The sequence below is a fragment of the Salvia hispanica genome, chromosome 2 (genome assembly GCF_029641045.1).
Source record: "Salvia hispanica isolate PSC_SH4W2 chromosome 2, Shi_PSC_v1, whole genome shotgun sequence".
NCBI classification, from domain to species: Eukaryota; Viridiplantae; Streptophyta; class Magnoliopsida; order Lamiales; family Lamiaceae; genus Salvia; species Salvia hispanica.
This window is the reverse complement of record NC_142693.1, coordinates 26,977,269-27,003,975: the sequence shown is the minus strand read 5'-3', so window position 1 is coordinate 27,003,975 and position 26,707 is coordinate 26,977,269. Positions and strand designations below refer to the sequence as shown.

At 37.8% G+C, this 26,707-nt stretch overlaps 1 protein-coding gene, 1 long non-coding RNA gene and 2 pseudogenes across 4 annotated transcripts; 2 read left to right on the top strand and 2 right to left on the bottom strand.

The window, feature by feature from the left end:
• The first annotated feature begins 1,450 nt into the window (after positions 1-1,450).
• On the top strand, positions 1,451-6,682 carry LOC125190745 (uncharacterized). Its single transcript, XM_089065242.1, has 7 exons — positions 1,451-2,087; positions 2,642-2,857; positions 3,004-3,147; positions 4,123-4,266; positions 4,819-4,890; positions 5,012-5,155; positions 5,244-6,682. The coding sequence occupies exons 1-7, from the start codon at positions 1,451-1,453 to the stop codon at positions 6,524-6,526; spliced, it is 2,640 nt and encodes an 879-aa protein (XP_088921368.1). The 3' UTR covers positions 6,527-6,682.
• Positions 6,683-14,314: 7,632 nt separating this feature from the next.
• Positions 14,315-19,456, bottom strand: LOC125198522 (uncharacterized). 3 transcript variants are annotated; one of them, XR_016135596.1, is made up of 9 exons: positions 19,367-19,456; positions 18,582-19,124; positions 15,686-15,745; positions 15,497-15,556; positions 15,337-15,432; positions 15,108-15,209; positions 14,940-15,033; positions 14,699-14,755; positions 14,315-14,497 (listed from the first exon to the last, which is right to left on the bottom strand). It is a non-coding gene; the product is annotated as an uncharacterized LOC125198522 (long non-coding RNA). The 3 variants fall into 3 exon arrangements; XR_016135595.1 differs by having other exon boundaries at positions 14,940-15,209; positions 15,686-15,760; XR_016135594.1 differs by having other exon boundaries at positions 14,940-15,209.
• Positions 16,830-17,767, top strand: LOC148931978 (receptor-like protein Cf-9 homolog; annotated as a pseudogene).
• Positions 19,457-23,008: 3,552 nt separating the features above from the next.
• The window catches only part of LOC148931974 (receptor-like protein Cf-9 homolog), a 25,650-nt pseudogene continuing 21,951 nt past the window's right edge, over positions 23,009-26,707 (bottom strand).

Here is a 26,707-nt window from a genome sequence, read left to right as displayed (position 1 = left end):
ATTTACCTGGATCCATCACTGTAGAGCCGTAACCCACTTGTAAAATAAAGCATATGAAACAAAAATACTTAGTTAAAATAAATAAATAAATAAATAAATAAATAAATAAATAAGACTTTAGTGGAGCCGTTACTTAATTTAATTTATGCAAAACTTTATCTCGATTTTATTTGATTCGTCACACGATCAAACAATTTCACAATATTACTTTGTGTAAGAGAAATTAATGCAGCTTTTCGCCAATAAAATATTAACCTCAAGTCAATTGATAGAGAAAATTATTAGCAAACACCTCTATGGAAAATATATTTCCATCATAATATGTCGTCCACAAAAATAAAGTATCACTTTTCTCATTCTATATATAAATCCAAATGTTTCCTATTTTATGTCAAAATGCTCCCTACTATACGTTTATATTTACGTAGTACGCCTATTCATGATCACTAAATTGGACTATTAAAGCATGACGTGTTTTTTTGTTTTGTAGGGAAAGGATTTCAGTTTATATCTAATATACGGTGTATAAAATAATAAATATTGTTAAACTATTCTTGAATAAGCAAAGTCAATATAGTGAGAATGTGAGAATTATTTCAAAGCTTGCATTGGAAATATATACAGTTGATTTTTCTCCCTGCCCAAAACATGTCTTAGAAGATTAATATGGAAAAGGACATTGACTTGACTTAATGAGTTAAGAAGTCTATTAATAGAATTTATAATTAGTCAATTTATAATTAAAGGAGTATAATTTTGAAGTCAATCTTCGTCAAGTGTATGTGATAGAATATAATTTATACGTTAATTAAATTTTTTACTTGACGTCATGAAAATCTTTAATATACTACTCCCTTTGTTTCTATGCGGTAGGGGCATTTCTTTTCGGAATGAACTTTATAAAAAAATTGTATTAAGTGAGTTAAATAAATGGATAATAAAGTATGAAAGGAAAAAGGTAAAGAAATGAAGAAAAAATAAAGTAAGAGGGAGTAAATAAGAGAGAAGATAGATTGTTGTTTTTTGCCAAAAGAAATGACTTAATTAGGACAACCCAAAGAGGGATAGACTCAGAGGGACGGAGGAAGTACATGATATCATTAGTAAGATTTGCCGCATTAATGAAAGTCTCAATTTTCTTTACACATTCAAAATCAGATCCACAGCTAACATGAGATTTCTTGATGTAGAGTTCTGTTGTAACGATGACATAAGATTTCTTAACGTAAAGTTGATTTGGCAAAAATTTATAAATTTACAGGAAAGTACTCCAAACATAAATAGAAAAAGACCAAGACTTTGCCCCACTTGAAAACTTCAAACTATTCCCATTCTTTCTAACTACTTTCCACCACTAATATTCCACCACTAATATTCCACCACTATAAAACTTATATACAAAGCTGGTAGTTTCAGAGCTTCAAATTAAGCATTTAAGAAATCAAGCCTAATGGGGAGATCTTCCCAACATACCCTTCTTCCACTCCTTCTAATTCTTCATTGTCTACAAAACTCTTTACTTTCCATCTCAGCAAATACAAATATCAACACAGATCTTTCTTCTCTTCTTACCTTGAAATCCCACATAACCCCAAACCATAATAACATACTCATGAAAAATTGGACCTCTGAAGCCAGTGTATGTAGTTGGGTCGGAGTCACTTGTGATTCTCGTTATAATAGGGTGACTCAGCTGAATATATCTTCGATGGGCCTTGTGGGAACCATCCCACCCGAAATCGGGAATCTTTCTTTTCTATTTTCTTTAGATATGAGCGAGAATTCGTTTCATGGTCCTATCCCTCCATCTATTTTCAACATGTCAACTTTGGAAGATTTGAATATGAGGAATAATAGTTTGTTTAGTAGTCTACCATTTGATATGTGCAAACACAATTTGCATAGACTCAAGAGACTTCTTATGTCTCACAACGAGTTGTTTGGGGAAATACCATTGAGTTTGGGGCAATGTTCACAGCTTGAGTATCTTTCTTTGTTTAACAACAGTTTTAGTGGACATGTGCCAACGCAAATCGGGAATATTACACTACTTCAGTTTTTAAGCTTTGGTGCCAACAACTTTACAGGTAAAATCTTACATATTCATCTAGCTTAAATTCAATTAGTTTCCTTAAATATTGAGTACTTTGATTGCAGTGTCATAAGTTAATTTAGTTTTGAGAAAATTGTGCCTATATATATGAATTTCTCACCCAATATTGGTATGTGTACATGAATAAAATTTCCGTCTTCATATATATCAACTTTACTTTTTAGTTGGTGTATACCATTGTAGCGAGCCATGATTATATTACTTTGCTTGATAAGAATTTAGAGTTAGGAGTTGGACTATTTTATCACATGAACTTATAGCATAACCGTTATAAATATATAATTCGATTTTCATTTATGCAACTTTACAAGTAATATTCCAAAAGAGATTGTGAACTTGACAATGATTCAAATATTAGACTTAAGTGCCAACAATTTCAGCCAGAATATCTTTATCTGACTATAGCTCTTTATTTCCTTATTTTTTCTGTTTTATTGGTCTAAAATTGACTGCTTTAGTTTAATTCTTAATTTCTATGCTTTCCATTTGAATACTACATATCCATATTTACATTTAAAAAATTGGCAGGTAATATTCCAGAAGAGATCGGCCATCTTACTCAGTTACAATTGTTGAATTTGAGAGAGAACAAGTTCTCAGGCCCTTTACCATCAACTATTTATGGCATGACTTCGTTGGAGTATTGTGACCTTGCATTGAATGATTTGAATGGATCATTGTCAATAGATATTGGAAATATGACATCCCTTCGCAGAATAGGACTTGAAGACAATAATTTAATTGGTATGAGTTATTCCACCACTTTCCTGCATTTTAGTATAATATCTCCTAGCAACATAGAATGTTTATATTTTATAACAAGATATAATTTCTGTTTGTTGTATGGTGAATCACTTGTTGAGTTTATGGATTAATCACAAACCCTATAGGTGAAATTCCAAAAGAGATCGGCCGTCTTACTAATTTCGAGCGATTGAGCATGTGTTGCAACAAAATTAGTGGTTCAGTGCCAAGAGAACTTGGGAACTTGACAGCCATGGTTGGCATATACCTTGGCAATAATGCTTTAAGTGGTACGATTCTAACCCTTCTCTTTCTTTCACACTTTAACTGTTGATTAATAAACTTAATTGATTTTTCAAAACGATTAAATAATTTACTATATACTCCCTCCGTCCCATAAAAGTTGAGTCGTATTCCTTTTTAGTCCGTCCCAACAAAGTTGAGTCATTTCCTTTTTTAACAAAAGACAAAACATCTAATCACACTTATTTTATTCCATTATCTACTTTACTCTCTTTTATCTTTCCTACCTTTTTCATCTCTCCTATTTATTTAATATAAATTCTTAATCTCCGTGCCCAAAAGTTTTGTCTCAACTTTTATGGGACGGAGGGAGTACTTAACTTGGATTGACTATTGTAAGAATTATTTATCGTCAAAACATATATTAACTGTACTTAACGTCTTAACGTAAAAATATTTCCATTGAAAGAACTAGGTACAATGATATTAATATATTTTTAATATTATCATAATAACATCTACTCATTTTGTTTGATTAAAATGCCTCATTTTTCTTTTTTGTCCATTCCAATAAATATGATTTATTTCTAAAAGTAAAACCACTTTATACATGGGTCTGGCTAGTTAAATAGGTTCTCACATTTTCCTTTCTCAGAATCTTCTTATTTGGCATCCCTTTGAACCAATAAAAATTACTTTATGAAGAAGCTTGAAGTAAATGTGCCATAAGAATGATTAAATTGATAGAAAAAACACAAGAACCCTAGTTTCTTGAATTCAATTTTTTTTCCGGGATAATATAAAATCTTACATCATTAATAATGAAACTCGTTATTTATAATTGGTTCGCAAACCCTAAGACCTTAAAAGTAAATAAAATGAAATTGCAAAAATTAAAAATAAATTGAGAGAAATAATAAAATACTAACTCATGAGCTAGAACAGCAGCATTCTTCTTCTGTATCACATGCCATATTTGCATGATAGCTAAATTGAACATTCAAGATTTAAAATTCTTGCAGGTCATATACCAAAAGAGTTGGGTCGCCTTGTGAATTTATGGGAACTCCAATTGAAAGAAAACTTCATCAACGGACCAATACCAAAGGAATTTGGGAACATGACTTCACTTTCCTACTTATTGCTCTACACTAATGAATTAACCGGTATGATATTCTCTTTTATTGCTACATGCACGTGAGCGTGCATGGTGTAATACTCCCTTCTTCTCAAAATAGATGTCACACTTTCATTTTTAGTTTTTCCCTCAAATGATGTCAAATTTCCTTTCTTAGAAAAGTTCTGTCTTATATTAATATAAATATACTAATTTCTCTCTTCATTTAAAATGCAAAATAACATCTCAATAAATCTCGTGTCATTACCTAAGTGTGTCATCTATTATGGGATGAAGGGTGTACTTAGTTTTATCGACTATGTAGAAAATCGTTATATGTCGAGATTTAATAAAATTTTGCAGAGTTTTAATATTCAGCACTTATTGATCATCTGTATATGAAATAGGAGACGTTACACAATCTTACTATGTGGGGATCTAGTTGTTACTTCCATACTACTTTCATTTATCTTTAATTCTTTGTCATAACTTTTTTATTTATTGAAGTTTATTTTTAACTATTTATGAGGAGTAGTAATAATTATTCCAAGCAGAGTATATCATTATTCCAATTGGATTGTCAAAAGTTGATTATATGCAGGTCCTATTCCAAAAGAGATTGGAAACATGACACTCCTTTTCCGCCTATATCTCAACAACAATAATTTAAGTGGTATGCTTTTATGTATACATTTATATTGTTGGATTACAAAGTTATAGTAACTGCAAGTACTAATTAACTTATTGAATTTCTTTGTTTCCATTTTCAAAATTTGTACGACATTTTTTCACAGGTAATATACCAAAAGAAATTGGTCATCTTAATAATTTGGAAATACTCAATATTGCAACCAACAATATGAGTGGACCATTGCCGAAGGAAATTGGAAACATGATAGCCATCAGTAGAATATGGCTTTTCGAAAATAATTTAAATGGTATCACTCACTCACTCTCTCTCTCTCTCTTTATGACTCTCTATCTTCCATATGTTATTCTTGATTCCTATTCAAAATAAATTTTTAGGTACTATACCTTCCATTTTTGGGAATATGTCGAAGTTGACTTATTTAGGACTCTATCGAAACAAATTAATTGGACAAATTCCATCGTCAATATGCAACTTGAGATCCCTAGAAGTTCTCCATTTGTCAAATAATCAATTAGAAGGGGCAATTCCAAAATGTGTGGGTAACTTGAGCTCATCTCTATTAGTCCTCCATTTGAATGCAAATAAATTCAGTGGCCTTATCCCATCAACATTCAAAAAGAATTGCAGTATTGTGTCAATCAATCTGAATGGAAACAAATTGGAAGGAACACTACCCCAAACCATAGCCAACTGTCAAGGTCTGCGGGGCATAGACATAGGTGGTAATGAAATACAAGGTGCGTTTCCCTTTTGGATGGAAACACTCCCTCAACTCCGCACTCTCATCTTATCATCAAATAAGTTCAATGGTACAATGTCGGTGACTTCAAACACTGAGCAACCATTTCCAATGTTGCAAGTGTTGGATGTGTCACAAAATGCGTTTGTTGGTTCTCTACCTGATGGATATTTCAAGAATTTTCGAGGTATGATAGATGCCAAGGAAAATCAGACTGCCGATGATGCAACATATTGGTTTTTAATATTTATGGAGTTGAAGCTCACATTGAAAGGATTGGATCAGTTACTGGGGCGACTGCTGACAACATTTACAACTATCGACTTGTCCTCCAATAGATTCTCTGGGGGCATTCCACTTTCCCTGGGATATCTTAACTCTCTTAGATACTTGAATTTGTCTCACAATACCCTCATAGGACATATACCGCCATCTCTTGGAGATATGAGATTACTCGAGTCATTGGACATGTCTTCAAACAAACTGGATGGAGAAATTCCAAATGAATTGGCAAGGTTGACATTTATTGGAAAGTTGAACTTTTCAATGAATAATCTTGAGGGAAAAATACCACAGTCTACTCAACTTTCCACATTTGGTAACGAATCATATGCGGGAAATGTAGGACTGTGTGGATTTCCATTGACGAGAAACTGTGCAGAGAGTGATGGAAAACCATTGATTCCTGAAGCAGAAGACGATGATTATGATGACGAGTATGGATTTATAGATGGATTTGGTTGGCGAAGTGTGGTGTTGGGGTATGGATGTGGATTTGTAGTTGGAATTGGAATTGGTTACATGGTTATAAGCAGCGGAAGGCCAAGATGGTTAGTGGAATTCTTTTTTGGAGTTGGTTATAAATATAAGACGAAGAAGAAACGCAACCGAGCTGCACCAACACGAAGGAGAACTTAGGTTGGAAGACAAAAGGAGGATTGTGTGCTCTTCTTGTGTTTAATTTTGAACTCTTTCTTGAGTTGGTTCTAATTTTCTTTCTTACTTATTTTTTTCGTTTTTGTATGTCGTCATGAGAGCTTGTATTCGAGTTGTATTTCTATTTATTTTACCTTCTTAATTGCTAGTTCTGTGGTTTTCTCAATTTCATTTTCAGTTGTTGAAGTATATGAAATTGATCCCTTTTGATGCCTCTGCATTTTGATCGCCCACAATATATAGATAATACATCAAGAGTCCTATTTCAATAACTCTAAAACAAATAAAAACGAAATTGAATCCTGATTTGGAATCAAATAACAAACCAATAAAGAAAACAATTAGAGTTAATCAACTATGATAAAAATGGAAAAATGATTTAATACTAATCACAATATCTTCAACATTCCGTATCCCTTAGCAACATTCACTGCACTGAAAATAACTTGCCGTCCGTCCTCCCAAACGCCGCGCAAGGTAACGACCTTATCGTTATGCCTAAATTCCATTTTGTGGTCGTCATAGTTTCGGTTAATCTCACCCAAGCTCTTCAGCCACGGAGCTCCTAGGACCACGTCCGGACCATCAATGTGGAACACAAATAAACCGACAACAGTCTCATGTCCTCGAAAAGATAACTTGGTGTTTTTACACTTTTGCCCACATGCCAATGGAAAGGATTGGTTGGCCACATGCACACAGAAAGGATCGATTGTTGTAACCTGCAACTCAAATTTCTTGACAATATCGGGATGGATAAAATTATGTGTACTTGATAGGAATAACGATCCTAACGAGAACGGAGAGCACACGTTGTAGCAAAAATAATGAAACAAAAGTAACCTGAGAGCTTTAAGATGGAGAAAAAGGTTTTTTATTTCTTTAATTCTCAATGACTCCAACTATGGGGATCCTCTAGTATTTATAGAGAACCCAAAAGACTTAACTCAATCCTAAAAGAAAAACGAATGACAACCTAAGGAAACAAACTAATCAAAAAAGAAAAGGGACGACAAACTAAGGAAACGAATTAATCAAAAATAAGGAAACAAATCAAAAAGAAATCAAAATAAATCTATCGTTAATGGCTGACGAAATCTCGGTATTTGGCAGGCCGAGTCGCGGTCCTCTTCGGTAGATCCTTCTTTGTTCCTCTGTTCTTGGCGCGACCTCTCGCTCTTGGCTCCTTCGTCTCTTCCACCTCCGACGTGTCTAGCTGCAGCTCTTCATCGCTGAACGGAGCAGTATTTGCAAGGGTCGTATCAACTCCCCCCCTCTTAGCGACGACCTTGTCCTCAAGGCGAAGGTCTGGAAAATGGGAGCGCAATAGCTCCTCTGCCTCCCAGGAGGGGTTCCCTTCGGCATCGGCTGACCAACGGACCAACCATTGAATTTGAGGAATTTTATTTACCAATACCGTACGTCGTCCAATCACCTCCACCGGCGTGTCACACGGCTGACTCCGATTAAACTCTGGCGGAAGGGCCACACCCATTGTCTTGCCTGGAACGAACGCCTTTAACAGCGAAACATGGAACACGTTATGTATTTTGCTGTCGACGGGCAGCTGTAGGCGGTAGGCCACCTTCCCAATTCGTTCCAAAATTTCATAAGGTCCAAAATAGCGACGAGCGAGCTTGTTGGACAACGGCCTGTTCACCGACTTCTGCCTATATGGCTGGAGCTTAAGCAAAACAGAATCACCCACATTAAACTCAACATCCCTCCGTTTTCGATTTGTGAACTCCGTCATGGCAATCTGTGCACGCTGAATCCGGTTTTTCAAAGCCCGGAGCGTCTCCTCGAGCAGCTCTGCCACCTCTTTGTTGTTCGAGGGCCGTGCGTAAGTGTCAAACAAACTCGGCGGCTCCCGACCATAAAGGGCTTGAAAAGGCTACATTCCGATACTTGAATTGATGCTGCAGTTAAGAGCCAGTTCGGCCCACGGTAGCAACGCAAACCAGCGCTTAGGGCGCTCGTAAACAAAAGCGCGCAAGTATTGTTCCAAGGCGCGATTTGTTACCTCTAACTGGCCGTCCGTTTGTGGATGATAAGCGGTGGTAAATTGTAGCTTGGTACCGCTGAGGGAAAGCAACTCATCCCAAAACTCACTCATGAAAATAGAATCCCTATCCGAGAGGAGTCTCTTGGGAAATCCATGCAATTTAACTACCGTGTCAACAAAAAGACGGGCAACTGTTGGTGCATCGAAACCTCCTTTTAAAGCACCGAAATGAGCATACTTCGTGAGACGGTCCACTACCACCATAATTGCAGTGTACCCAAAAGATGGGGGTAGGCCAACTATAAAATCCATGGAAGCTGCCTCCCACACCATGTCTGGAATCGGTAAGGGTTGAATGAGACCGTTTGGTTTATCGCGTACGTACTTCGTAGTTTGGCAAGTGAAGCATGCGGCCACATAATCCCGAACGTCCCGACGCATACCCGACCAATAAAACAGGGAAGCTACCCTCGCAAAGGTCCTGCGCTCTCCTGGGTGTCCTGCCGTTGGTGCGTCGTGACATTCCTCCAAAATCACTCTACAAACCGCTGATTCCCGGCTAACAAACAGTCGCCGCTTGAAGTATAACATCCCATCTGTCACCGAAACATGTTTCGGTGCCTTTCCTGTGGCAACCAGTTCATGCATCTGAATCATGTCCTGGAGTGACGAGTTCTCGGCCCTGAGTACCTCCAAAACCGCCGGCATTGGCCGTGCATATAGAGCCAGTATATGTGGCCGGTCAGTCGTAGCATCGTCGGCCTGACGTGATAAAGCATCGGCCACTTTGTTGGACGCCCCTGTTTTGTACTCGATGGTGAACTTAAACCCCATTAGTTTGCGCACATAAAATTGCTGGTCCGGTTTTTGCACCACTTGCGACAAAAGCTCCTTCAAACTCTGCTGATCGCTCCGAATTATAAACTCGCGACCCAGCAAATACTGCCGCCATTTCTGCACCGACTCGACTATAGCATAAAGCTCTTTGTGATACGTCGAGGCGAGGCGTCTCCGAGGTCCCAATTTCTTGCTAAAATAAGCGATGGGATGATTCTGTTGCATTAAAACTGCACCGATCCCGAAGTCGGACGCATCTGTCTCGACTACAAACGTATCGGAGAAATCTGGGAGGCGTAGGACTGGCGTGGAGCTCATAGCCGTCTTCAAATCGTCAAAGCTCGTGGCTGCGGCGTCAGACCACATAAAGGAATCCTTTTTTAATAGCTCCGTCAAAGGGGCTGCAATTAGTGAGTAGTGCTTGACGAAGCGCCGATAATATCCAGTCAAACCTAGAAAACCCCGGAGTTGCTTCACATTTGCAGGGGCTGGCCAAGAAATCATGGCCTCGATTTTGGCTGGGTCGACGCGGAGCTCGCCTGCGCCAATAATATGGCCAAGGTAATCAATAGAGGCCACTCCAAAAGCGCACTTGGACTGCTTTATAAAAAAGGAGTTTGCGCGGAGCGTGGTGAGGACCTCCGTGATATGGTGGATGTGGTCGTCCATATTGTTGCTGTAGACCAAGATGTCATCGAAGAAGACTATCACAAATTTCCGAAGGAACGGTTGAAAAATACTATTCATAGCAACCTGGAAAGTAGACGGGGCATTTGTCAAACCAAAGGGCATGACGAGAAACTCAAAGTGACCGTCGTGAGTACGGAAAGCCGTCTTATGGATGTCATCGACATGCATCCTGATTTGGTGATATCCCGATCGGAGATCTAACTTAGTGAAAATTCGAGCTGCATTAAGTTCGTCAAAAAGCTCGTCGGCAGTCGGGATGGGGAAATGATCCGGTGTTGTTGCGGCATTCAATGCCCGGTAATCCACACAGAAGCGAAAAGACCCGTCCTTCTTCCGGACCAAGAGAACCGGCGATGTGAAGGGGCTCGTGCTGGTCTGTATCACCCCTTGCTGGAGCATTTCACGGATTTGTTTCTCAATTTCCGCCTTTTGGAAGTACGGGTAGCGATATGGTTTGACGTTGACGGGTCTCGTGGACTGAGGTAGATGGATGCGATGGTCCCATTGACGGGCTGGAGGAAGACCGGTAGGCACGGCGAATACTGGCTCAAAGGACGCTAGGGTGTCTGCTAGTAAGGGGTTGCTTGGTAGGACCATGGCTTTGTCGGTCCGCGTCGATCGATCGATCTGGACGAGTTCAAACATTTGGGCCTCAGGTTCTTGCCCGATAAGCGAGAACAAACCATTGTAAGAAATTTTCCGAGGGGGTCCGTCCTCGCCCTGGAGGCATATCGGCCCAGACTCGAGCTCAAACTTCATTTGCAAGGTTTTGTAATTTTTCGTGACGTCGCCCAAATCCTGAAGCCACTGGACCCCTAGGACTACGTCAGGGCCCTCGATCTGCAGTAGGAACAGGTCAATATCGAAGGAGTGTCCCTGCAGTGAGATCGGGATGAGCAAACTCACGTAATCGCAACGCATCGAAGCTCCATTACCAACAAACACTCGGAACGGTGAAATAACGTGCAGGGGTAGACACAATTTCTCTGCGACGGCAGGTTTGATGAAGTTGTGGGTGCTACCTCCGTCGTTCAGGACCGTGAGTGGGGAATCATGTATGTACCCGGTGAGACGAATTGAACGCGGTTTTATTTTCGGCCCCATAACCAAGATGCGTGAAACGTCCCCTGTTATTGCCATATTTACTCCATCGTCCTCGAAATCGGTGGTAGTCAACTCTTCGTCGTTGCTGTCGTCGCCCATAAGGACGTAGAACTTCTTTGCACAAACGTGCTCACGGGTGTACTTCTCTGGACAGTACCAACACAGATTACGCGCCGTCCTGTCTGCGCGTTCTGCAGCAGAAATGCGGATCAAGGGATAGTCACGGTTGGATCCATCCCGTTGTTGCCGAGTGAGGGGGGAAATCTGCTTCGGTCCCTCCACTGTTTTGATGCCCCCGGCTTGCGCGGCTGCCTGAGGGCGTTGATCACGCTGCTGCCACTGTTGCCGGTTTGATGGTGCGGCTGGTGTAGGGGACGCGATGTGGCACGCGGCTAGCTGTTTTGCCAGGGCCATAGCGTCGCTCAGGGAAGATGGGCGACGAGTTAGCAATTCATGCCTCAAGGTGGACACCAGGCCAGCAATGAAAAGAGAAGTGAGGGTGTCATCGCCCACGCTAGGTGCCTTCCCAAGAATCTGGACGAACTCGTCGAGGTAGTCGTCCAAGGAGCCCGTTTGTCGCAGCGCCGCGAGGCGGCCTACATAATCTTCGTAAAGGTCTGGATCAAAGCGACGTTTAATGTCAAGCAGAAAATCCTCCCAGCTACGGTCTTTGTTATTGGTTTCCCAGAAACCAAACCAATCCGCTGCCGCATCGTCCAGCAGGAACTCAGTCAAGTATAGTCGATCTGCAAGCGAAGTGAAATTATGGTTGTAGTATTTTTGGACCTTTTTTATCCACAGGTTGACCCCCTCACCACAAAAGCGTGGGGGCTCGATTTTCATTTTTGGCCATGCTTCGGCATCAAAACCCACCAGTTTGACGAGCACGGAACGGGGTAGAGACCATCCGCGTGTTTTTGATGCTGTCACCGTCGAGGTCCCATCCGGTGGTTTCTTGCCCAAGGCTTCGACCGCACGCAGCAGTCGGTCCATGTGGTCTTCGACGCTTTTATTAAGTGCTGTCTGCTGGCGTTCAAACGATTCGTGGGCAAATCGATTAGCCTGGATCCTCTTTTCATCGTTGGCTAGGCGCGCAGACATGTCATAGACCATCCGGCCGACCTCGTTGAGGGAGAAGTCGCCGGTCGGTCGTCCCTCAGTATGTGAAGAAGTTTCCTCCGACATCTTCGTGTTATGTGCGGGGAGGAGAAGGTCAATGAAGCACTAGGAATAACGATCCTAACGAGAACGGAGAGCACACGTTGTAGCAAAAATAATGAAACAAAAGTAACCTGAGAGCTTTAAGATGGAGAAAAAGGTTTTTTATTTCTTTAATTCTCAATTACTCCAACTATGGGGATCCTCTAGTATTTATAGAGAACCCAAAAGACTTAACTCAATCCTAAAAGAAAAAGGAATGACAACCTAAGGAAACAAACTAATCAAAAAAGAAAAGGGACGACAAACTAAGGAAACGAATTAATCAAAAATAAGGAAACAAATAAAAAAGAAATCAAAATAAATCTATCGTTAATGGCTGACGAAATCTCGGTATTTGGCAGGCCGAGTCGCGGTCCTCTTCGGTAGATCCTTCTTTGTTCCTCTGTTCTTGGCGCGACCTCTCGCTCTTGGCTCCTTCGTCTCTTCCACCTCCGACGTGTCTAGCTGCAGCTCTTCATCGCTGAACGGAGCAGTATTTGCAAGGGTCGTATCAGTACTGTGCCACCACTGATCAAGATTTGGACATGTTCCCCCGAAATCGTACCTATTAGAAATTGGCCACGCACATGAACTTCAGATTTCCACTCATGAGGAAAGATAAGAGAAGAGATAACAATATCTATCATCGATTTGGGCCGCTCTAAAAGAGATCTCACCTCCTTAAAGTGCTTTATTAGGGGGAGGAATATCCATTCATATATATGTTGTGATAGAATAGAGTAATTGTGTAATCAAGACAAACAGAAACTTAAGGGGACACAGATTTATGTGGTTCACCAACATTGTGTTGGCTACGTCCACGAGCAGATTTCATTCAGATTGTGTTTTCATATCACGAGTTATGTACCCCACTTCTATATGAATTGACACACCATACGGCTAGCCCAATATAACAATTAAGATAACATCAAACAATACAGATTCAAGGCATACTAACAGTATAGATGAGATATGATAGTCAATGTGGGATAAAATTTATTGATTTTAACAGTACCTGTCACTTTCAACACCCGGGGAGGGTCGAATCTCCACTTCACGTCCTCCAAGAAATTAGGCCATGACGTCAGCAAATCGTTATCATGTTGGTATCGGAGCCAATTGGACGCCGGGTGTTCAAATAACAGCGCAACTAAGCGTAAACGCTCCTCTTCTGAGAGCTGAAAATAGTCGAAATACGAATGCACCTTGTAAATCCAGCCCGATGGGTTATCTCCGTTGAATTTTGGAGGATCGATGCGAAGATCGGGCCGCCTTGCCTTGGCCTCCAATATAGAAAACAGCCGGTCCGCTCTGTGTGAGAAGGCAACAAATTCATGTCTGTTGTAGCGAAGTTCCGAAGATATACATTTTATAGATAACACAAGATCTTCTTGAAAATTGGTGTTTGAATCATCAGCTTGAGTTTTTCTTGCCATGTGATTGAAGGGGTGAAGGAGAAGTCAAGAGAAGATTAGGGTTTAGGAAAAAGTTAATCTTGTTCGTGTTTATTTGAATATCACATGTTTTAGGTCATTAATTATACATTACTTATCTTTTGTGTCAAGAAAAGTTAAGAAGATGGCTTACTCTACCGAAATTCAATTAAGATATCAAGAGAAGATTAGTGTTTAGGAATAGTTATCTTGTTCGTCTTATACATGTCTTTTTTGTTAAGATAAACAAACACATATTTTAGATCATTGTATATTTCTTATTTTTTGTGTGAAGTAATCAAGAAAAATTAGGAAGATTATTTTCTTTAGTTCAATTCAATTAATATATCGATGAAAGTTAAGGAAGATTACTTACTTCAGTTATATTCAACCGACTAATATACCTAATAATTAAAGTATGTTTTTAAATCAATAATAATAATCATAATAACGATGAGAATAATAATGATAATAATATATTTAATAAAATTATCCATAGTGTTTTGAATTAAGATGTTTTTAATAAATTATTAATTGAGAAAGTCATTAATAATTAATTACTAGTAATAATAATCATTACTAATTGATAAAACAATATCAATAAACTAGCTTAAAATGAGAGCCTCCTTATCTCTAGCCCCTTCTTCTGTTCGTCTCAAAATACATCGTCTCTGCTACATCTACCTACAAGATGATAAATGATTGAAAATCAATAACTGGAATCTCACTACAATCATCAAAGATACAAAAGTGGAACCTCAATTACCATCACATTTTCTTTAACTTTAAGGCAAGAACATGAAGTCCAATTAGAAATCAAAAAATGCAAGGCACATTGTCAGTAAAGAGAATTTGTATAGTGGCAAATATTGGCAGTGCCTGTACCTTGATCTAATCGAACTGATCTCATTTGGTAGCACTTCATCCCACGTTGATATTATTCTGCAAAATAAAAGAGACAACAATAAAGATACACTATTCATTCAAAACATTATCCTTAGATATGAAATGATCAACATCCAAGTTCCAAGAATCCAAATAATACTGAGATATCAGAACCACATAATTCAAAGATATATGTATATACCTACAGCAGAAAATAGGATAGTATAATTAGTTTACTTACAAAATCTTCAAACTCTGTACTAATGTTAAGAGTTAACTTTGAGCTGAATAGTTGAGATGGTATTTCACCAGACAATAGAGTGCTCCGAAAATGGCTGCATTGTTACTGGTCTTGTAATGATATATGTAGTGTTCTGTCATAAGAAAGCGTGACAGGATTCACACGAACCTTCCAACATGCTGAAAAGACATATGGCGCATTCACAATGTAATAAGTTTGTGCTTTCTCAGGGTAGTTAAGATCGTCAATAGAAGTAATTGTAGTCAGGAACTGCAAAAGAACAAATATGAGTATTGTTAGTGATGACATACAATTATACAAAAGGATCCTCTGTATCGTGAATGAAATAATGCTTCTGGTTAAGGAGCTAAGTGAATAACTATAGCTATTAATGTACCTTTATCTGGTTTAGTGCTGAGAGTTTCAAGCCAGCCATATCTAGTATCTTTATACAGTTACTGATATGCTTCCCATGCTTTTTTGTCGCAGCAGTCTGCAATAAGAAATTAAGAATGGTGAGTCGTAGAACTTAGAGAGGAAGCACGAACATTGCTTACCAAAATCACACGATCCCTGTATTCGTTAATCTGGACGTGGGATTGAACATAATAATGAACCTAAAAACGAAGAAGAATGTTGTCAGAGGTGATGAAGAAATGGTTAAACATTGGAAAACAGAAAATCCGGTTTCATGCCATGCTGTGCGCACAAATTGAGTTCATGTAAGTGTTAGAAACGATACTTACAGATGCTCTGTCGAATGTTTTTTTGCTCAGGCCTACTCCAACAGCAAATACAGGGAGAGCCTAATGATGAAATAGCTGCCAGTTAGTGAGTGTATGAGATTACGAAGATAAGGATAGTATGATCAGACAACTATTTGAAATATTTGAAAAGTGCTCGCAAATATTTGAAAAGGTATATTTTAATACTCCATAATTCAATTGATTACGAGCACCTACTGTGCTCGGAAATATTTAAATATTTTATATAATCGAAATTAAGGAGTTGCTAGCAGTAGTGCTAGGAATGGTCGAAAAGTGCTCGAAGTGTCCGAGGAAAAGCTTTGCTAGGAATTTGGTGCTAGGTAAAGTCCACTTTTTTTTGTAGTGGCATGATCCAATTATTTTATAAAATAATGTGAAATGAGTAAACTATGGAGTAAAAAGAGACAAGAATATTTACAAGCCTTATAATATCGTTTTGAGTAGGCATAATCGGACCACGAACAGCCCCTTGCATGACAGTAAGAGAATGGACTTTGATTTAAGCAGAAATCCACATAATGTGCATTGTGGTTTTAGTTTGAAAAACATCATATTTAAAAGGCTCATATTTAAATCCTAATAACTTGAGATATTTCATCTCATGTCTTATTTGGGACATTCATACATTTCGAAAATTCCTATATTTATACTCAATAATTTTTAATGGGAAATTATAACTCATTGCAGATAATCAAGTATTGATTTGATAATCAAGTATTGATTTGATGAGTAATAAGGCTAAGAGCCTAAGACAAAACAATTCAGGTCCAATATCTTCTGCCATTGGGAATATGTCAGAGCTGGATTATTTAGTACTCCCTCGTAACAAACTAATTGGAGAGATTCCATCATCCATTTGCGACTTGAGATTACTGACACTCCTCCATTTAGCAGACAATCATTTGGAAGGACAGATACCAAAGTGCTTGGGAAACTTCAATAGTTCATTGTTGGCTCTTAATTTGGGTCAAAACCAAATCACAACCCTTCAATCCACATTTGCAAAAGATTGTAGTCTTCAGGCCCTTATTCTGAATGACAATAAGTTGGAAGGAATAACACATTCCCTAATCAACTGCCAACGCCTAGAAAGCATTGATTTTGGTGATAATTTCCCTTATGGATGGAAGCATTCCCTCAACTTTGCGTCCTCATCTTGAGGTCTAACAAGTTGAATGGTACTATGTTGGAGGCTTCAAAGACCGAGCATCCGTTTCCAAAGTTGCAAGTCTTGGATATATCAAGAAATGCATTTGTTGGCTCTTTACCTGATAGATATTTCAAGAATTGTGAAGGTATGATAGATGCCAAGGATAATCTGACACGCGTTGGGAAGGATAGGGTCCAAACATATTTAGACTTAGGTGTCATTTTGAAGGGTTTGGATCAGGAATTGAAAAGATTGTTAGATACGTTTACAATGATTGACTTATCTTCCAATAGATTTTCCGGGAATATTCCAGTTTCCATCGGCAACCTTAATTCTCTTAGATACTTGAATTTGTCCAGTAATATTCTTACGGGAGAGATTCCTGTGTCTCTTGGGAATATAAGTATTCTTGAGTCATTGGATTTGTCATGGAACAGATTGAGTGGAAAAATTCCAAGTGATCTGACAGGTTTGACGTTTCTTTCGAAATTAAACCTATCAATGAATAATTTTGTGGGGCCAATACCACAATCTAAGTAGTTTTCTACGTTTCAGAATGATTCATACATAGGAAACTTGGGATTGTGTGGAGTTCCATTGGCAAAGCAGTGTGAAACAACTGATGGAAAATCAGTATTTCCTCCACAAGAAGATGATGATGATGAGTCAGGATTTATAGATGGATTTGGTTGGCGAAGTATCGTGTTAAGGTATGGACGTGGATTTGTGGTTGGAATTGGAGTTGGTTACATGATTATAAGAAGCGGAAGGCCAAGATGGTTAGTGGACTTCTTTTATGGGGCTGGATATAGTAATAGTAAGATGAAGAGAAGAAATAGAGCAAAAGCAACAACAAGGAGAAGGTGATTCAAGACAAACAATTGTGCTTTTCTTGAGTTTCATTTGGAACACTAGCTTGTTGTGTGTATGATGTTTTGCAAATAATGCATCTTAAATTGTGCAATGTTGAATTTCTAAGTTAGGCTACTTTTGTTCATAAAATTGTACAAGCAACCCTTGCATGCAATCTGCACAGATGCTAAAAAATCAAATATTTCAATGCTCAAAATTGTTTTCTAATCGTATGTCTTAGACTTTGGACCAAAATATAACTCTGATATTTTGTTTCTCTTAAACAGAAATATCAGAAGTAATTGTTCAGAACTTGATGATGATTCTAACAATACTAGCCACTTCTGTTAAACTTTAATGTGGACTAATATGACTGAAGAACTTTTCATGCCCGTTTCACCTATATTCTTAGCACGTTCTAAACAAACTCATTAAACTCCTAAAAGTCATATAATTAGTCAAAAACTATAGGATTGAATTGAGTAAACTTCACCTATCAAAACATGAGTTTATCAGGGTCCTCTCCTTGTCTCCTACCACGCGTACCACAATCACCATGTCTACATCTCTGATACCAAATGTTGCCTAGTCGCTCTAAATAATAACCGAACATATGAGGGAAACGAAGCCTAACACATACAAAAACTAAAGTTTCTAAATCTTCTATTTAATAAAATATCAAAAAGGACCTGATCCAAACTAACAATAAAGCCTAGACAACAAAAATCCTATTACAAATTGAAACAAAAAGATAAATTCAATCTTATAAGAATTATATCCAACTTCAACTTCTAATTATAATTGGAAACAACTGCAAATATATTCAATCCCCACAAAATTCAACTCAAAACAAATAAAACAACCAAAACATACCTCTCTCACTTGAAGCCTTCATCGTACATCTTCTCGAATTCGCGCGCAAGCGCAAACATTTCACACCAGGACGACGGCTGTCGCAAGTGTAGTTCCCATCGAATAGCATCTTTGAAGCCCGATTCACATATGGAGACAAGGTGACTCTCCGATAGCGACGCACCCTTAATCTTGACCAAAAGCCTCTCGAACTCGTCCTGATATTCCATCACCGAGTTGAGTTGCTGCAGCTTGCGAGTATCCAAAGTGATTGTCATGATATGTTGGATCAAACCTCTCTTTCACCGCCTCCATGAACTCAGGCCATGATTTCAGCAATTTGTGTTTTTTTTTGGTAAATGATCCAATCCAGCGCCGGCCGCTCGAAGAGTAGTCCGACAAAGGGTAGACGGAGTTCTTCCGACATTTCGTAATAGTCGAAATACATGTCAACCTTGAAAGTCCATCCCCATGGATCGTCTCCGTTGAATTTCGGAGGATCGAGCCGAAGATAGGGGCGCTGCTCCGAATTGTTGAACTTTGAATTATCAGCATGAGCCATTGCTGAACAATTTTGATGAAGGAAAAGATTAGGGTTTAAAAAAATATGGTGTAATCTTTGTCATTGATGATATGAAGAACACTTGGACTACACCAGACTTTGTCGGGCATTTTGGCAAACGGTTGGAGTGCCTCTTATGATGTCATGTGAAAAATGATAAATAATGAAATGGTGACATGTTATGATCAAATAAATAATAATAAAGATCTATTAAAGCACAAATGTTAAAAGGGAACAACCGTACATGGAGTTGGTGACCGGCGACGGCGGTTTGGTGGCGCAGAGGAGGTCACAGCTTTTCTGACTTGTATGTGATAAGGCACAATCTTATTCTCTGAAGTTGGGCTCACTTCCAGTTTGTTTTGTTTAAATAATTCAGTTGGGCCTATTTTGTTAAGAAGAAGAAATAAGTTTTGGGCCTTTTTATTTGATTTGAGATTCCTTTTGAGATTATGGCCCTTTTTTTAATCTTTAGAGTGGATCTTTACTTGGACATTTATGTCGATGTAAATTGAGATTTCTAAGGTCGAATAAAGCAGAAAAATTGAAATTTTGTTATTTAATTAGTGGATTTCAAATTTTATGGAATATACCAGATTTTGATATGGCTACTTACCTTTAAAAAAATGGAGTCCCCTGTATAAGTCAAATTGTATATATTGATCGTGCCCCATTTGTAAACCTTGGCCGTTTAATGTCAAGAAAACATTACCTTCAAACATTTACTTTCCACAATATAGGTGTCATGCCCCAATTGTTAGTTAGTCATCATGACTAACGACAATGGAAAATATTCAATCACAATTCTTCCTTCCGTTCGCCATTTATAGTTCTATTTTGACTTGACATGGATTTTAAGAAATTGTTTAACTTTATAAAGTAAAATGGAGAATTGAGTTAATGAAATGTGGGCTCAAATTTATATACTGATTTTACAATAAGACATGAGTAATTATTTGGTTGAGTGTGATCCACATACCTAAAACATTTTTTCACTGATGGAGGAAATAATATATTTAAAACTGATCCATAAGTAGATAATACATCAGGATTAATCAAATTCCAATAACTCTAAAACAAATAAAAACGAAATCAAATCCAAACGTACTTCGAATAAAATAACAAGCCAATGATTAGTCCAATATCAAAGAAAGAGAGAAAATGGAATAATAAATAACTATGACAAAAATGGAAAAATGAAGAATTGAAGTCCTCTGAGCTAAATAAGAATATAGGAAGCATAACATCATGGCGTAATTAGCTTTTAATATCTTTTAGAAAGAAAGATAGAAAATGGAATAATATCTTGGGAGATAGAATAATATGGAATAATATCTTAGGAGATGTCATGAGATTTTAATAATCTTTTAGAAAGGAATTTTATGGGGGTTTGATCTTTGATATAGGAAAGCAAAAGATATTATTCCACTTAAAAGCTAATTACGTCACGAAGAATCTCATGACGTAATTAGCTTTTAATAATCTTTTAGAGAGGAATTTTATGGGGGTTTGATCTTTAAAATGGATCTTTGCTTAGAGATTTTGTGAAAGGATATTATTTTCTCATAAATATTTTGTTTTATTGAGATCCATCTACTTGCTATTCCAATGAGTGAGGAAATTGAATTCGGGCTTTGGTGGAGCAAGGCAAGAAATTAAATGACGGATAGCTTCAAAATTAATTATTTTGGATATATTATTTTGTTGTTGTTTTGAAATCTAGAATCTTTACTACTCCTACTATTTAAGATAAGCATTGTTGTTAATTTTCTTGAGCTTAATTCGGCAGTCTCGCATGCTTGGGGCAATTAATGTGTGATGTTTTGCAAATAATACATTTTAAAATTTGCAATGTTGGGGTGTCATCATTGCTAACTTTCATAAAGTAACAATAGATAGGTAACAAACCCAAGTAGGTTATCTTCATAAGCAGTCTTTTATATAGACGCCACAATGTAGAAATGAACGGAACTAAAACTATAAATGGAAAGAGATTACTTTTTGTAAATGGACAGTTTTAACGTAAAATTAATAAATAAAAGAGATCAGGAGAGAAAATAAATAGAAAATGAAATCTCCTTTGGAGAAAGAAAATACTACAAATGAAAATAATAGATTAATTTAAAATTACGTTTTGTTTAACAATTAATACGAGCTTACATTACTGATTTTTAAGGAAAAAAAATTATAAATTATTTTAAAGCAGTTTCTACTTAGTCTAAAATGCAACACGAAAAAGTTGAATATGCTTAAACTTAGGTTCTGCCATAGTAAGAAATTTTACTAGTAAAATCATTGTTATGAAGTCGTAAATTTTTGTTTGCTTTCATGTTTCCAGTCTCCGAAGGCAATTCCCCACTAAATTTGTTATGATGTAGGTAAAACCCTTCCAAAGAAGACAAGTTGAAAATGATTGCCGGCAAATGGCCAGTCAACTTGTTATCATTCATTGTTAACACTTCTAAATTATGAAGATGACCGATCTCTTGTGGAATAACTCTTAAAAATTATAATGGCTTGACAAAACCAATTTTTAAGAAAATATATTTTGGGTTACACTCGTATAAATTTGTTTTTGGGTCACTTCCAAAAGGCCTCAAACTAATTGAGGTTGGACATGAATTATATGCACCTTTCAACTTCCCTCTGACACCCGATGTGGAATAGGTTTGTACTCATCACATATTTTGGAAATGAACTAATCACATACTCCCTCCGTCCCATAGTAAATGTCACCCTAATGTATGAACTTTACAATTTCCATGTTCTAACAATCTAGAATATTCATGCTAATATCCGGAGGGAGTATTTTTTTTCTATGGAATTAACTATTTTCAACCTCTTTTCTTTTTACTCCCTCCATCCCGTAATAGGCCATTTGAGTTTGACACAGGTTTTAATGTGTAATTGGTAAAGTAAAAGACAAGAAGAAAAATGTTAGCATAAATGGATATGACTATTTGTATGGGAACGGCGAAAAATGAAATATGGGCTATTTCTATAGGACGGAGGAGGGATTATATAATTTGACTATAGGTTGTTTATATACATAGTGTCAAGTTTGATATTTATTCGTATATGATATTTATATTAAAACGAAAAAAGAATTTTCAAAAAACGGGATTCCACACCTACATGCTATGATGAAATGTTACGTGTACTCGTTTTATTTAACTAGTGGCTAGAGTTCTTTGGTTGTCTCATCAATCTGTGAATTATATTTTTAATTTATTTGGAAGACCAATATATTAGGGAATAGTATGTGAAGAATAATACCGTAGATACTAATAATAGAAATTCATATAGAGAAGTATGATAAATAAATAAATGGGCTGAGAATTGCATTGGTGAAACCCATCTTGGGTTTTAATATTGGGCTGAGATTACAATGGTGGTGCCCATCTTGGGGTCTTAATATTGAGCTTTTACTTTTGGGCCTCTGCCTTTATGGAATTATGTTAGTGAAAGTTCATTAGTACTTTGCAAAGTTTAGATTTTATAAGTATTATGATCATGATGTAAAACCTAGTTTGTAATTTTATCCTACTCCTGGTTGTTTTATAGTTGACTTTTAAAAAAAAATAGTACAAAATGTAACTTAGAAAAAAAAATTATATGGTGGGTGTATTTTGAAATTTGAAAATGGAATGCTTCTATATTTTAAAATTTCCGAAGTTTATACTCATCAATTTTCCTGCACGACAGATTTTATATTTCAAAATAAAAAATATTATAGCTTAATAATTCATAGAACTAATTATAAATATCAAACACAACCACAGAATTAGCAAATGAAAAGGTACAAAGAAATTGGAAACACAACTCACACAGAAGAAATAGTTCCAAATCAAACACAAGAAATCACACAATTCTCTTTGGCTTTGGATCAAGTTCCCCTGTGTGTTGGTGCAGCTCGGTTGCGTTTTTTCTTCGTCTTATATTTATAACCAACTCCGAAAAAGAATTCCACTAACCATCTTGTCCTTCCACTTTTTATAATCATGTAACCAATTCCAATCCCGACTACAAATCCACTTCCATATCCCATCACAACACATCGCCACCCAAATCCATCTATGAATTCATATTCATCATCTTCTTCTTCTTCAGGCTGCATTGATTTCCCATCATCCTCTTTGCATTTTCTTGTCAATGGAAGTCCACACAATCCCAAGTTTCCCATATGTGAATGTAAATATTGTATTTGCATTGAGAATATTCATCACATACTTCACAATATATACAAGGATTTCTAAACTAAACTAGGAAGGAGATAAATCAAGGATTGATACAATCCCTTGATAGAAGGCTATTAATAATACAATCAGAGACTTAAATAATTGCATTATTTTATGCTATCATCCCCCCTCAAGCAAGACGTCGGATGAGGTCCAACGCGTAGCTTGTCTCTGAAAAATTCAAACAAAGGACGATGGAGAGCTTTCGTGAAAATGTCTGCAACCTGTATGTAAGTTTGATGATACGAATTGAGTCTCTAGCTGACCATTGGAAACAAGCTCCCTAACAAAGTGGAAGTCAATATCAATGTGCTTAGCACGTTTATGAGAACTCGGATTTGGACTGAGAAAGATAGCACTATTATTATCTGAATAAAGAGTTGGGCAAGAAGACAACTGGACTTGAAGCTCACGAAGAAGTTGGAGCACACACACCATTTCAGAAGCCGTATTTGCTAGAGCTCGATACTCAGATTCACAGCTGGAGCGAGAGACCGTGGGTTGTTTCTTGGCACTCCATGATACTAGATTACCTCCAAGGAAAATAGAATAGCCATAAGTAGATCGTCTAGTTTCAACACAACGAGCCCAGTCGACATCAGAATATGCAACAAGAGAAAACGAAGAGCTACGTGTAAAACTTAAGCCAAAGGCTGGAGTGTGTTTTACATAGCGAAGAATTCGTTTTACCGCTTGAAAATGAGCAACGGTAGGATGTTGAAGATGTTGACTAACAAGATTTACTGCAAAAGATAAATTAGGACGTGTAATTGTCAGGTACTGCAGCGATCCAACTAATGACCGATATAAAGTAGGATCCTCAAATGGCTGGCCGTCCGTTGAAAGTTGGCAACCTGCAACCAAGGGTGTAGAGACAGGTTTTGACTCTTCAAGAGATGCTCGTTGAAGGATATCACGAGCATATTTAGCCTGGTTCAAGAAAATACCAGAAGAAGTATAAGTGACTTCAAGACCCAAAAAATAACCAAGTTTTCCAAGGTCAATGATGGCAAATTCTTGATGAAGGCGAGAGATGAAAGATTTCAAGTCATCATAAGAATTTCCTGTCAGAATTATATCATCAACATAAACCAAGAGATATATAGTGGATGAGCCACGATTATAGATGAACAGTGAGGGATCAGAACGACTACAGAAAAATCCAACATGTACAAGAAAATCACTGAGTCGTTGATACCACGCAAGAGGAGCTTGCTTTAGACCATATATCGCCTTTTTAAGACGACATACATGATTTGGAAATTGAGGATCTATAAAGCCAGGGGGCTGTTCCATATATACTGGCTTGGATAGAACGCCGTTCAGGAAGGCATTTTGGACATCCAATTGATGTTGAGGCCAATTATTGGAAACAACAATGGATAACACGACTCGAATTGTAGAAGCACGAACAACTGGACTGAAAGTATGACAATAATCAAAGCCCGGAAGTTGTGTGAAGCCTTGTGCAACAAGACGAGCTTTATAGCGATCAAGTGAGCCATCCGCCTTTAATTTCGTTCGAAAAACCCATTTGGATCCCACAACATTTACATCTTTTGGACGAGGAATAAGATCCCAACTGTCCTTGAGAGCCATGGCAGAAAGTTCCTGCTTCAGAGCTTCAACCCATTCTTGTCTTTTTAAGGCAGACTTGATTCCACGAGGTGTAATCACCGTCATGAGAGCCTGAAATAAACGAGTACATGCATAATTTGGTATATACTTTGGCTTGATGATACCTGCCCGTGCTCGAGTTTGCATAGGATGAGTAGAAGATACTCTTGGTGGAGGAACAGGTGGATTCATCTCAATTGGAGGACCGGGCTCAATGATAGGATCGAGAGCTGACTCATTAACATGTTGATCGTTGATATCGGGCTCTTCTTGGTTGGGCTGTGACTGTGTCTCGTGTGGAATAGCAGGCAACTCATGACTTTTTATTGGTAAACTCTGTGCCCCCATCACTGTGAACAGTTTTAATATGACTAGACAACTGATTTTCAACAAAAATCTTAAACTGAAGCAGCACGTCATAGAAATCAGATTTTTGTCTCAATGGATATAGCCATGTAAATCCGGAATAATCATCCACAAAAATAACATAATAGCGAAAACCAGATTCAGAGTTAACCGGCGCAGGGCCCCATAAATCACAATGCACAATGTCTAAAACAGAAGACAATTGTTTTTCATCACGAACAAAAGGTAATCGATGACTTTTAGCTTTCTCACAAGCGTCGCAAATCATTGGTTTGGGTAACAAAGCACTAACAGATATGCTCCCAATTTTATGTAAAAAAGAAATTACATCAAATGCAACATGACCAAGCCGAGAGTGCCACAGTTCAAAAGATGCTTTAGGCGTACGAGCTGCAACAAGTTGCAGAGCTGACTTTGTGTCATCCAACACGTACAAACCATCCCTACGACTGCCTTGAGCCAGAATGTGTTGATTTTCCCGATGCTGAATTTTGAAGCAATTATCAGTAAAAACCACATCAATAGGTAAATCTGTAGTTAATTTGCTCACTGAAAGCAAGTTTTTAGTTAGTCCGGGAACAACTAACACCTCAGACAGATGAATAAAATTATTCAAATAACAAGTGCCAATATGAGAGATAGGTAATAAGGCACCATTACCGACTACAACTGAATCTGAACCTGTGTATGATGTAGATGAGTGGAGTTGTGCCGGAGTAGGAGTCATGTGCGCTGATGCACCCTTGTCTAAGTACCAATCACAGATGGGAGGATCAGAGGCAATACTCGATGCGGAGAAAGCCTCATAAATGTTGGCCACAGGTGTGGCAGTAGCAATCTCACGATTGAATCGATCGGGACAAACGTTGGCATAATGGCCGGTTGTCCTGCATATTTGACAGTGAGGCTGGCGCTTTTGGCTAAAACCACCACGACCACTCTTTTTCGGACCTGAACCGCGACCACGAGACATTTGGTTATTAGAAGACCGAGAGCATGTGTGTGCGGTGAAAGCAGCTGGGGACGATATGTTTGGTTCAAGTGTTTGTTGAAACATGTCCCAAGCTTCAGCATTGTTGAGAAGATCAGAAAATGATGGTAATGGGGACATAGCCATTTGAGTTGCTGAGAAGCTAGAGAAGTCAGAGCCAAGTCCTTTCATAAATAGATGGATTTTGTCTGTTTCATCAACGGATCGCCCAATTGCAGATAATTGATCGCAAACGAGTTTGAAATCTCGTCCAAATTCAGAGACCGAGCGACCTCCTTTCTTGATGGACTGAAGTTGTCCTTTTAGACGGAGTTCTTGAGCCTTAGATTGATGACTAAAAGTGTGCTCTAGTGCGAGCCAAACAGCGCGAGTG

Excerpts from the sequence above, each read along its gene's own strand:
- LOC125190745 (XM_089065242.1), top strand. The coding sequence starts at position 1,451 with ATGGGGAGATCTTCCCAACATACCCTTCTTCCACTCCTTCTAATTCTT. Across the intron at positions 4,891-5,011 it reads CAACAACAATAATTTAAGTG|GTAATATACCAAAAGAAATT; the intron begins GTATGCTTTTAT and ends ATTTTTTCACAG. Across the intron at positions 5,156-5,243 it reads TTTCGAAAATAATTTAAATG|GTACTATACCTTCCATTTTT; the intron begins GTATCACTCACT and ends ATAAATTTTTAG.